The sequence below is a fragment of the Oncorhynchus nerka genome, linkage group LG18 (genome assembly GCF_034236695.1).
Source record: "Oncorhynchus nerka isolate Pitt River linkage group LG18, Oner_Uvic_2.0, whole genome shotgun sequence".
NCBI lineage: Eukaryota > Metazoa > Chordata > Actinopteri > Salmoniformes > Salmonidae > Oncorhynchus > Oncorhynchus nerka.
Genome location: NC_088413.1, coordinates 30144846 through 30158580, shown reverse-complemented (window position 1 = coordinate 30158580; position 13735 = coordinate 30144846). Strand labels below are relative to the sequence as shown.

At 44.2% G+C, this 13735-nt stretch overlaps 1 protein-coding gene across 3 annotated transcripts in view; it reads right to left on the bottom strand.

The window, feature by feature from the left end:
- LOC115146713 (teneurin-3) overlaps window positions 1-13735 on the bottom strand; it is a 339724-nt gene that overhangs the window by 66347 nt on the left and 259642 nt on the right. For all 3 annotated transcript variants that reach the window (XM_065003929.1, XM_065003930.1, XM_065003931.1), the window contains 3 exons: window positions 8239-8358; window positions 4206-4338; window positions 3861-3989 (listed from right to left, as the gene is read on the bottom strand). In XM_065003929.1, the coding sequence (XP_064860001.1) occupies window positions 3861-3989; window positions 4206-4338; window positions 8239-8358 (382 nt within the window). The remainder of the gene's footprint in view (window positions 1-3860; window positions 3990-4205; window positions 4339-8238; window positions 8359-13735) is intronic.

The window sequence follows — 13735 nt, the reverse complement described above, 5'->3', positions numbered from 1 at the left end:
CTTGGCTAACCTTTATTTGGTCTTCTGCTTCCATTCTTTCTCCTCTGTGGAACAGCGAGCACACAATAGCGTGTTATCCCCAAGCCACATGACAGCCAAGTGTGTGTGTGTGTGCGTGCATCCCGCGTGTTATCCCAAGCCACATAACAGCCAAGTGTGTGTGTGTGTGCATGCATCCCACGTGTTATCCCAAGCCACATAACAGCCAAGTGTGTGTGTGTGTGTGTGTGTGTGTGTGTGTAATCCATGAAAGTACTTTCCTCAGCAAGACTATTCTCTTGCAAGGATGACTCTTAGTGGACATGTCTGTTACCAGTTAGCTACTCTCTGTGACTGACTGCTTTGGTACGGCTTTGTGTTAGTGCTGGGTTCCTTTTACTGTGTTTTTCCTCACCACACACACACACACACCCCTGGTGAAGGCCCCTGGGGTATAGCTGTCCGACCCCTGCGTTCCTTTATAAAACGCTAACCTCCTTCACCATCCGCCTCTCCTTGCACGAGCTCTGAGGCTTTATAGTTCTGCTCATAACAACCGGAACTAATTCAAATCAGGACCGGATCGTTTGGGGACTGGCTGGGCTGGGGCACGATGCCTGTTACTGTGTGCCTGTCTCTGTGTGTGTATGAGAGAGTCTGTGAGTGTTTCTGTGTATTATGTGTGTGCCTGTGTCTGATTGCTTGCGTTTCTCAGTGTGTGTTTGTGTTACTGTGTGTACTGTGTTTATGTCTGTGTGTGTGTTTATGTCTGTGTGTCTGTTTGTGTCTGTGTGTTTATATCTGTGTGTTTATACCCGTGTGTGTTTATGTCTGTGTGTGTCTGTGTCTGTGTGTGTTTATGTCTGTGTGTGTGTCTGTGTGTTTATGTCTGTGTGTGTTTATGTCTGTGTGTGTCTGTGTGTGTTTATGTCTGTGTGTGTTTATGTCTGTGTGTGTTTATGTCTGTGTGTGTTTATGTCTGTGTGTGTTTATGTCTGTGTGTGTCTGTGTGTGTTTATGTCTGTGTGTGTTTATGTCTGTGTGTGTCTGTGTGTGTTTATGTCTGTGTGTGTTTATGTCTGTGTGTGTCTGTGTGTGTTTATGTCTGTGTGTGTTTATGTCTGTGTGTGTCTGTGTGTGTTTATGTCTGTGTGTGTTTATGTCTGTGTGTGTTTATGTCTGTGTGTGTCTGTGTGTGTTTATGTCTGTGTGTGTTTATGTCTGTGTGTGTCTGTGTGTGTTTATGTCTGTGTGTGTTTATGTCTGTGTGTGTTTATGTCTGTGTGTGTCTGTGTGTGTTTATGTCTGTGTGTGTTTATGTCTGTGTGTGTCTGTGTGTGTTTATGTCTGTGTGTGTTTATGTCTGTGTGTGTCTGTGTGTCTATGTCTGTGTGTGTTTATGTCTGTGTGTGTTTATGTCTGTGTGTGTCTATGTCTGTGTGTGTTTATGTCTGTGTGTGTTTATGTCTGTGTGTGTTTATGTCTGTGTGTGTTTATGTCTGTGTGTGTTTATGTCTGTGTGTATTGTTTGGCTGATGGTGCAGAACACATCCTTATTAAAGTAGTGCTTTAGACTGAAGGAGTGCCAGAGAAGAGGAGACAGAAGTTGGGCCAAGAGGAATCAAAGTCTATCTGGCTGCACAGAGAGAGAGAGAGAGAGAGAGAGAGAGAGAGAGAGAGAGAGAGAGATAGAGAGAGAGAGATTGAGAGAGAGAGAGAGAGAGAGAGATAGAGAGAGATTGAGAGAGAGAGAGCGAGAGAGAGAGATTGAGAGAGAGAGAGAGGACTCATTCGGAGCAGATAAAACATGTGTTTGGCCCCCTGTATCAGCTTTACTGAAGATGCTCTTCTGCACAGATTGGCCTGTGATACTGCCGTAATGGTAAAGCCTGGGTTTTGATCTACGAATGAGTGTGCGTGTGCGAGCGCGTGTGAGACCCTCGTAACAACTCACACCTTGTCTGGCACAGCTAGAAAGACTATACATGGATTTAAATGCTCTCTCTCTTCATCAAGGCTTCTCCTCGTTCAAAGAAACAAAGAGCATCTGTGCAGGCAGTTAGAAAATGGCTAGACCTTGTATTCACTGGGCTGTTAAAGGTGTGCTTTTATACTTCAAGTACTGAAGTTCGGCCCAGCTTTTTGTGAGGTCTCCCGTTCCCCGCAAAATGTTAATGTCATAATTCCACTGTCCGCAGCCCAGGCAGGAAATTCATAAACGTCATCTCCCTCATTTACAGTACAGTACAGTACAGGAGAGTTGAACAGATGAGTTGAACAGGAGAGTTGAACAGATGAGTTGAACAGATGAGTTGAACAGGAGAGTTGAACAGATGAGTTGAACAGGAGAGTTAAACAGATGAGTTGAACAGGAGAGTTGAACAGGAGAGTTGCACAGGAGAGTTGCACAGGAGAGATGCACAGGAGAGTTGAAGAGATGAGTTGAACAGATGAGTTGAACAGGAGAGTTGAACAGGAGAGTTGAACAGATGAGTTGAACAGGAGAGTTGAACAGGAGAGTTGCACAGGAGAGTTGTACAGGATAGTTGAACAGATGAGTTGAACAGGAGAGTTGAACAGGAGAGTTGTACAGGAGAGTTGAACAGATGAGTTGAACAGGAGAGTTGAACAGATGAGTTGAACAGGAGAGTTGAACAGGAGAGTTGCACAGGAGAGTTGCACAGGAGAGTTGCACAGGAGAGTTGTACAGGAGAGTTTAACAGGAGAGTTTAACAGGAGAGTTTAACAGATGAGTTGAACAGGAGAGTTTAACAGATGAGTTGAACAGGAGAGTTGAACAGGAGAGTTGCACAGGAGAGTTGTACAGGAGAGTTTAACAGGAGAGTTTAACAGGAGAGTTTAACAGGAGAGTTGAACAGATGAGTTGAACAGGAGAGTTGAACAGGAGAGTTTAACAGAAGAGTTTAACAGGAGAGTTTAACAGGAGAGTTGAACAGATGAGTTGAACAGGAGAGTTGAACAGGAGAGTTGAACAGATGAGTTGAACAGATGAGTTGAACAGATGAGGGTACTGAGTGGGTCTGTGGAGAGGGGTAGTGAGCTGGAAGTTGAGTGAACTGGACGAACCCTAGCTGACCGTGTTGTGAGGTGTGTGTACAGTGGGTGTTTGATATACTGTAGGTATCCTTTCTCCTCTGTCACCTCACTTGAGTCTTTGGTATAACGGGTTTGTGGAAAAGTGTGTGTATTCAGTACAACTAGTCTGGGTTTCGGATCGTGTGTGTGTGTGTGTGTGTGCATGTACGTATATGATGATGATAATGTGTGTATGATGATGATAATGTATATATGCTGATGATATTTATATGTGGTGATAATGTGTATATATGATGATAACGTGTATATATGATGATAATCTATATATGATGGTGATAATGTGTGTATGATGACGACGATGATAATGTATATATGATGATGATAAAGTGTGCATGATGATGATAATGTGTGTATGATGATGATAATGTGTGTATGATGATGATAAGGTATATATGACGATAATGTGTATACGAGGATGATATTGTGTGTACGATGATAATGTACATACAATGATGATAATGTGTGTATGATGATAATGTGTGTATGATGATGTGTGTATGATTATGATCATGCATGTACAATGATGACGATGTGTGTATGATGATGATAATGTATATATATATGATGATACGGTGTGCACGACGACGATAATGTGTGCATGACGATAATGTGTGCATGATGATAATGTGTGTATGATGATCATGTGTGTATGATCATGCGCGTACGACAATGATGATAATGTGTGTACGATGATGATCATGTGTGCATGCTGATGATAATGGGTGTATGATGATAATGTGTATATGATGATGTGTATGTCTCACCTGTGTCTCAGGTATGATGGGCCCATCCTCTGGTGAGGACCTGAAGCAGGTAGAGAGGGGAGAGGCCACTATGACAGGACTGGGCCTGATGAAACCACTCAGGTCACAGCTGGGGATGTCATTCTCCTCCTGCAATACGATTCAATATGATTGAAGACGAGTCAATACAATTCAATACGAGTCAATACAATTGAATGAGTAACACGATTCAATACAATTGAATATGATTAAATACAATTCAATACAGTTCAATATGATTCAATACGATTAAATGAAATACAATGGAATTCAATAAGACTCAATACAATTACATTTAATTAAATATCTTTTTCAACTATATTTCACCTTCTTCATGACCAGGGTGTCCATGACATAGAAGACATTCCAGGGGATCCACACGGTGCGGTACTGTATCAGGAACGGAGCCCGCTCGAAACTCAGGGTCAGACTGGCCCCACCGTTGGTCAACAGGTCAAACCTGGAGAGAGATGAGGATAGAGAAGAGGAGAGATGGGGTTAGAGAAGAGGAGAGATGGGGTTAGAGGTGGTGAGATAAACACACAGGCATGTACATTCACACAGAGAGACAGGCGGACAGACAGACGCACACAGGCACACACACCCCTTCAGCCCACACACACAGAGAGTAGAAAGGGCCTTTTGCGTGTTCACACATTTCCTCCGGGTTGTTCTTGGGCCCTGGAGACAGAGATCTCTGTATCTTTGGCACTGGTGGAGGTAGAGTGAGGATGAAGGGTGATCAGACTGTCCTGTTCTAATGGTCTCTCCTGTCTAGTATGTCCAACCTGAGGCTCTCTTTCTCTCTCCCTCTCTCCTTTCCTGCTACATCTCTCCCTCTTCCTCTCTACTACTTATCTCAGAACAAAACATGATTCTGTTCTTTCTCCTGTACTGAAAATAAGATGATGGGGCCAATTATTATTGGATGTGTGTTTGTGTGGTGAGAGAGAGCTTCGTTTGGCTAGCTGACTTTGTCTTTTAACATGTAGCAGGCCTATAGGGAGAACCATCCGAGTGGAAGAGAGAGAAGGTCCCCTAAGTCCTGTCCTATATTCTGTGTCTGGAGGGGGCTGGTGGGGTGAAGTGTGAAGACACACACGCAACACATACAGAAAATGCATAGATAAAAGAACACACTCATGGAAGCACAATCTGTTACGACCAGATATATTGTTATTTATAAACTGGGTGGTTCCAGCCCAGAATGCTGATTGGCTGACAGCAGTGGTATGTGAGACGGTATACCATGGGAGTTTGAGACTGTATACCTTGGGGTTTGTGGTATTTGGCCAATATACCACGACTAATGGCTGAATCCAGGCACTCCGTGATGCGTCGTCCCTAAGCACAGTCCTTAGGCATGGACCCCCTTGGGCCTTACTGCTTAAATACACTAAATGGTCAAAAGTACGTGGACACCTGCTCCTCTCATTCCAAAATCATGGGCATGGAGTTGGTCCCCCCTTTGCTGCGATAACAGCCTCCACTCTTCTGGGAAGGCTTTCCACTAGATGTTGGAACATTGCTGCGGTTACTTGCTTCCATTCAGCCACAAGAGCATTAGTGAGGTCGGGCACTGATGTTGGGCGATTAGGCCTGGCTCGCAGTCGGCGTTCCAATTCATCCCAAAGGCATTCGACGGAGTTGAGGTCAAGGCCAGTCAAGTTCTTCCTCACCGACCTCGACAAACCATTTCTGTATGGACCTCACTTTGTGCACGGGGGCATTGTCATGCTGAAACAGGAAGTTCCCCAAACTGTTGCCCCAAAGTTGGAAGCCCAGCATCGTCTAGATAGAAAGTCATTGTATGCTGTAGTGTTAAGATTTCCCTTCACTGGAACTAAGAGGCCTAACCTGAACCATGAAAAACAGCCCCAGACCATTATTCCTCCTCCACCAAACTTTACAGTTGGCATTATGCATTAGGGCAGGTGGCATTCTCCTGGCATCCGCCAAACCCAGAATCGTCCGTCGGACTGCCAGATGGTGAAGCGCGATTCATCACTCCAGAGAACACGTTCCCACTGCTTTAGAGTCCAATGGCGGCGAGCTTTACACTGCTCCAGCTGACGCTCGGTATTGCGCATGGTGATCTTAGGCTTGTGTGCGGCTGCTCAGCCATGGAAACCCATTTCATGAAGCTCCCAACGAACAGTTCTTGTGCTGATTTTGCTTCCAGAGGCAGTTTGGATTTTTATGCGCTGCGCGCCTCAGCACTCGGTGGTCCCATTCTGTGAGCTTGTGTGGCCTACCACTTCGCGGCTGAGCCGTTGTTGCTCCAAGATGCTTCCACTTCACAATAACAGAGCTTACAGTTGACCGGGGCAGCTTTAGCAGGGCAGAAATTTGACAATCTGACTTGTTGGATAGGTGTCATCCTATGACGGTGCCACGTTGAAAGTCACTGAGCTCTTCAGTAAGGCCATTCTACTGCCCATGTTTGTCTATGGCAATTGCATGGCTGTGTGCTGAAGAGCTCAGTGACATGGCTGAAATAGCAGAATCCACTAATTTGACTTTTGGTAATGACAGTTCCATGGCATGTATATTCAGTCTATTGTAGCAGTGGCATGGCAGTATATTCAGTCTATTTTATCAGTGGCATGGCAGTATATTCAGTCTATTGTAGCAGTGGCATGGCAGTATATTCAGTCTATTGTAGCAGTGGCATGGCAGTATATTCAGTCTATTTTATCAGTGGCATGGCAGTATATTCAGTCTATTGTAGCAGTGGCATGGCAGTATATTCAGTCAATTTTAGCAGTGGCATGGCAGTATATTCAGTCTATTTTAGCAGTGGCATGGCAGTATATTCAGTCTATTTTAGCAGTGGCATGGCAGTATATTCAGTCTATTGTAGCAGTGGCATGGCAGTATATTCAGTCTATTTTAGCAGTGGCATGGCAGTATATTCAGTCTATTGTAGCAGTGGCATGGCAGTATATTCAGCCTATTTTAGCAGTGGCATGGCAGTATATTCAGCCTATTTTATCAGTGGCATGGCAGTATATTCAGTCTATTTTAGCAGTGGCATGGCAGTATATTCAGTCTATTTTAGCAGTGGCATGGCAGTATATTCAGTCTATTTTAGCAGTGGCATGGCAGTATATTCAGCCTATTTTAGCAGTGGCATGGCAGTATATTCAGTTTATTTTATCAGTGGCATGGCAGTATATTCAGTCTATTTTATCAGTGGCATGGCAGTATATTCAGTTTATTTTAGCAGTGGCATGGCAGTATATTCAGTCTATTACCACAACATAAATGATTCCATTTCATTTAGTCTATATAGTAACAGGGGCATGGCAGTATATTCAGTCTATTACAACAACATAAATGATTCCATTTCATTTAGTCTATATAGTAACAGGGGCATGGCATAGTGGCTGGATACATTGCAACCTGCAGTGTGGAACATCGTGCAACATCATGTATTCAATTTGCCACAGCGGTCGCCATCACACACCTATTGCAATCTAGCAGCTTAGCCTCGCCCTAGAGATTCAACCTATTACACTCCCAGCAATCACACAGAGCCTCCTCTCAATGAGGCAGGGAGCACCAAATATCACGGCTTGCACTTTTGCCCTTAACACCCCTGCTTCACAATCTAATTGGGCACGGGTGGTGTAATAAAAGGTCCTGATGGGGCTGGGGCCTGGGAGTGATTGCGCCTCTGTCCCAAATGGCATCCTATTCCCTATCTACTGCTCTCTACTTTTCACCAGAGCCCTATGGGAAGCAAGTAGTGCACTATATAGCGAATAGGGTGCTATTTGGGACTCGGACTGCGTTTCCTATTTCCTGGTTGGTGTCGAGGAGGGTTGCAGGAACACTCGCTGTAATAACACCGGGGAACCCGGAGTGGGGGGCAGGGTGTAGTGGAGGTGTGTGTGTATGTGTGTTCTGTGCCCTGCGCTAGAATGACGCAGGCTAATTGATTCTGCCCTTGTAAATCCAATGCATTTTAAACAGCCCTCCAGTTCACATTTAAATGGCGCAGGGTTTTCATTTGGGGTGGGGGGTGTTTGTGAGTGTGTGCTTTTTCATTGGGGGGAAGCTGCTGAGATTACATTTGCATGAGAGAGAGGATTTTGGGAGATTTACGAGACAGAGTCGTAGAGGGACAGGAGAAGAAGCGTGCTGCGGTTTCTCTTTTCTCTCTCTCAAATACTCACCGATGCACGGAAAAACATTCACGCAAATATGCACACACAGACACACTCATAACGATTCAATCAACCAGTCCTGAAAACACAACATAAATCAAATACTGTATGAGGTGTCAGTGGTGAGGAAGACCAGAATCTGTGGTGTGTGTGTGTGTGTGTGTACGTGTGTGAGTACGTGGACCTACATGCCGTCCTTGCGCGTGACGGTGTATCCGTGGTCGGGGTAGTGGACGAAGGTAACATTGACTCCTATGAGGGGGGTTCCGTCTGCCGTCAGGACTTGGCCTCTGATGATGGACACCAGGCTGGGGAGAAATAACACGTAGAGATGATCTACTTAGAGACGTCGTTATTTTGTACACTGCAGCTATAGGACGCCGCGGAGACAGAGATATTCTGAGATACACATCACGCTAGAGGACCAACAGGAAATAACACACTATACAACTTTCACTCAGCACATTCATAAACACCACAGTATGACACTGTACAGTGCCACGTCAAATAACCAATTCCCTTTTCACATCACCGCTATGCATGCACAAAATCACACGTGATCCAACCCCCCCCCACACACACACACATATTGTTATTCATGTGGGCTTACATCTCCCTGTTTAGCACACATAACACAGTGTGTTTAAGGGCTGCTGGGAAGCCTGGACCTTTCCCCTCTGAGGCTTATCAGCCTGATCGATACTAGGGGACTGAGTGAATAAATCACACACAGCACACACGCAGAACGGATGAACACATGCACACACACACAAATGCACACGCACACACGGACACACACACACACACTTTGCCCACCATCACATACACAGGCCAGCAGCATGGCAAATTTATTCTGCGGCAAAAATTGTTTAAAAAAAGAGGAGAAAAGTCAAGTTGTTTAGCCAGGCCCGGCTAGCGGTGGACCGTTTAGATGAGTTTTTAATCAATGGGTCTGGTCCTGTGGAGATAGCTACTCTGTGTGTGTGTGCAGGGGGAGGGTAGCTAGATTTACTTATAGCTCTCCTTCCCAGGTCATTACAGCTTTCACTGAGTGCTAATCAGTAGCGGAGCATTGAATCACCCTGTAGAGAGGGACAGAGACACACACACAACTTTTCCTCCTCCAGCACTATCCTTTGCAACAGTCTGAGAGGATGCCAGACAGTACAGTTGATGTCCCCCCCTCCCTCTTCTATAGTGTAAACATGCCATAAATTACAAATTACCCAGCGTCCTCGCCTCATTAATACCTGTATGTGTGTGTGTGTGTGTGTGTGAGAGGGGGAGGGGGAAGAATGGGGTCCTTAATGTAGCTGTAATTTATGCCTTCCATTTGCTTAGGGAGGTATCTGTCACCGTAAAACAATGGCTGTGTTCCAAATGGCACCCTATTCCCTATATAGTGCACTACTTTTGACCAAAAGTGGTTCACTATATAGGGAATAGGGTGGCAGTTGGGATGCAGAAGCAGTTGGGATGCAGACATACCCAATTGTCACTGTTCAGGTGTCTGAGTGTTTCTGAGAGCATAGACGCTGCAAGGGACTATCATTCCTCTGGTACTATCATTACTCTGGTACTATCATTCCTCTGGTACTATCATTACTCTGGTACTATCATTCCTCCGGTACTATCATTCCTCTGGTACTATCATTACTCTGGTACTATCATTCCTCTGGTACTAGCATTACTCTGGTACTATTATTCCTCTGGTACTATCATTACTCTGGTACTATCATTACTCTGGTACTATCATTCCTCTGGTACTATCATTCCTCTGGTACTAGCATTACTCTGGTACTATTATTCCTCTGGTACTATCATTACTCTGGTACTATCATTACTCTGGTACTATCATTCCTCTGGTACTATCATTCCTCTGGAACTAACATTACTCTGGTACTATCATTCCTCTGGTACTATCATTCCTCTGGTACTATCATTACTCTGGTACTATCATTCCTCTGGTACTATCATTACTCTGGTATTATCATTACTTTGGTACTATCATTACTCTTGAACTAACATTACTCTGGTACTAGCATTACTCTGGTACTATCATTACTCTGGTACTAACATTACACTGGTACTATCATTCCTCTGGTACTATCATTACTCTGGTACTAACATTCCTCTGGTACTAACATTCCTCTGGTATTATCATTACTCTGGTACTATCATTACTCTGGTACTATCATTCCTCTGGTATTATAATTACTCTGGTACTATCATTCCTCTGGTATTATAATTACTCTGGTACTATGATTCCTCTGGTATTATCATTACTCTGATACTAACATTACGCTGGTACTATCATTCCTATGGTACTAACATTCCTCTGGTATTATCATTCCTCTGGTACTATCATTCCTCTGGTACCATTGTTACGCTGGTACTATCGTTACTCTGGTACTATCATTACTCTGGTACTATCATTAGTCTGGTACTATCATTATGCTGATACTATCATTACTCTGGTGCTATCATTGCTCTGGTGCTATCATTACTCTGGTGCTATCATTAGTCTGGTACTATCATTACTCTGGTGCTATCATTAGTCTGGTACTATCATTAGTCTGGTACTATCATTACGCAGGTATTATCATTACTCAGGTATTATCATTACTCTGGTGCATGACGAAATAACACCTTTAGTTAACCCTTAACCTTTCCCCTCCCACTGGCACACATCTCTCTCTCTCCCTCGCATAATAAGCATGACAAAGGTTGCTGTAGGCAACAGTAACTGACAGGTGATATTTCCTTTTTTACATGGTTGCATGTCATGGAATGTGGCTTGGAGTTAGAAAGTGCCACTGTCACCTCTGTGACCTTTTTCTCTAAATTATATTTGTACATGTTGTACTGGCATTGATTGTTACGTCCATGTCTGCTGTCTGAAATGATTTTTTTCTTTTCAATAAAGGTTTTAATTCATTCAGAATTGAGGATGTTGTCTTTTACCCTGAGTTTTTAAACACTGGGCTGGACACCACAGTCCAGGATGTCCTCCATGTAGTTCTTATCAGACAGATTAGTCTCTAGCCGCCAGCTGGCCTCTCACCAAAGTCATTCAGGATAACGCTTCGGCTCGCCCCCGGGGCTCCACAGCTGTGACCCGGCACCTGGGATTTGAACCCTCAACCCTGCTAACCCCAGTCTCTGACCAATTAACCGGGCCCTTGACCACGAGACCACAACATCACTACACAGAACAGGGCCATAAGGGGAGTCGACAGAGCCAAGACCAACTAGTCCCTGAGCGTTAATCCGCTTGAAATCTGTGTGCAATATCAAAACACTGAGGGAAGGACCTAACACAAGAGAGAGGTTGGGGGTCGGTCTTCCTGCTTAATATACTGCACCTTTAAGCTCCATCGCTCGTCTCCCTCTTCTAGAGTTTGCTGAAGCGTGGCAAAGAAGTGGTCTTATCTAAATTCAGCTGTGTGTGTGTGTGTGTGTGTGTGAGAGAGTGTGTGTGTGTGTGTGAGCCACCACATAAAGTAGTGAAGCGTTCGTGGCCACATGCCTAATTTGGCACGTCACGATCCATAAACAGGAATAATAACATTCTTCACCGTGTATTCAGACTCCTCATTCCCAGTAACTATATAACCTGTATAAGGGAGCCAATGGATTGCATTTAAACAAACTCTGAAATGAAAATGTTCTGCAATTGTATTGTTAGACGATTATGGCAGACAAAGGAAAATAAAGCTCTAGTGTAGGAAGTTGAGACACACAAAGGGGTCTTTAGGTGTTTTTATCCAATAACCTTGGCAGAAAGCCTTGGTAGCGCCTGCTTTTAAAGCAGTGAGACTATTTCAATTGGAGGTTTGGAGAAGTCAATAATAATGTAGGTGTAAACAGGTGTTTGCTCTTCCTGTCCTTGTTGTGCTGCAGACAGTCACTTACAGGATGTCTGCTCTGCGCCGCAATGCAAAAAATCACAGACTACAGATGTAGGGTCTTAATTTGATCACCATGTTGCAGGAGAACTTTACTGCAATGCAGGAAATGTAGAACTAGTAGTGTGTTTGAGGTTTAAAAAGGATTCTGAAGTTTGCAATTTCCACTTTGAAATTTCAGACTTGATTTTCCTTTACAAAAAATGTATCGACCCCTACAAAAATGTCCATTAATTGTATATTCACATTTCCTGTTGATGCAGGATTGTTTTCCTGCTGTATCAAACTGGCTCAAATGAAGATCCTACATCTGTACTTCCTTATTGAGTATGTCTCTTTTGAATGAATTGCCACCCTGAATAATATCTCTATTCCAGTCTCTCGCTCGAGTGTCATTTCCTGCTAAACGACGAGCTCTCTATCTCTGTTGACGGAGAGTGGCATGTCAATACACACAGACGGAGGAGGAGAAGAAGAGATGGATGAGGAGGAGGAGAGGCAGAGCGGGTCTGTGAGAGCCTTGTTTGTTCACATGTTGATGCTGAGGAGCTGTTGTTTGGTTGGGGATTACTGCGGATCCTGTGTGTGTGTGTGTGTGTGTGTGTGTGTGTTTTGGATGGCTGGTTGGCTGGCTGGCAGAGGCTAAAGGAAATGTTCAGGCACATGCTCTGTGTTAGCACTACTGGCTAAACAAAGCCCCCGGATAGGTGGGTCTAACACGGGACAGATGTGAACTTGACTCTCTCCCTTTATCTCCATATATCTATCTTTCTTTTGCTCTCCATCCCTCTCTCTTTCTCACTCCATATTATTCTCTCTCTCTCTCTCTCTCTCCCTCTCTTCTCTCTCTCCCTCTCTCTCTCTCTCCCCATGTATCTGTCTTTCTCCATTTATTTTTCCATCTCCCTCTCTCTCCATCTCTCTCTCTCTCTCCATCTCTCGGTCTTTCTCCATCTCTCTCTGTCCACCTCTCTCTCTCTCTCCTTATTTGTTAGTTCCGTCCTCTCATCTATCCACACTTCTTCCTGCTTTATCAGATGATCAGACTGTTCTGTTCTCCCCAGCGAGCACCGTGTTTAGCATCTCTATTTAGCTCTGTTATCGCGGTGTGTTTTCTAAACATAAGCTAATCTCTACCGGCTGGTTAGTCCTGCTCTTATTGAAATCGATTTAGTTCTAGATCAACTGCGATTGTGAACAATCACAAACGTGCACGGTACTCTGGACTGAATTAAAGCAACGTTCAAGGTTAAACAGTCGTAAGACCTTTGAGAATGACCATAACTGAAGCTGGTCATGGTATATGACTCATGTTGTTGTCCAACTTTCATGGTTATAGACAACATTGTTATAGACCACACTGTATCCACCTGGCTGGTTGTTACCAAGGCAACCCCCCCCCATACCAATTGCCATGGTATGGTCTTGTACTCTGGACATGTGTTGGTAGTACCCAACTCGCTAACGACCATCAGGTCGCTAATGGCCTGGTACTCAGATCTCTATTGTCCCTCAAACCAAACGCAATCGAAAAATAACGTCAAACACTTATCATCAAAACAGTACAGTGATTTTAAAACTCAGAAGTTCAACAGCAGGTTGAAACTGAGTGGAAAATGTGGTCGTTGTGGATGTTGTTTCAAAGCCTTACACAATGAAATGGACAGAGATTTCTAAGGTGATGATTCATTCAAAACAACCATACGGATATTAGAGCTGAAGCACATTCAAAGGCCTATGAGCCCAAGCCCTTGTGCTGTTATACAATACAGAGCCT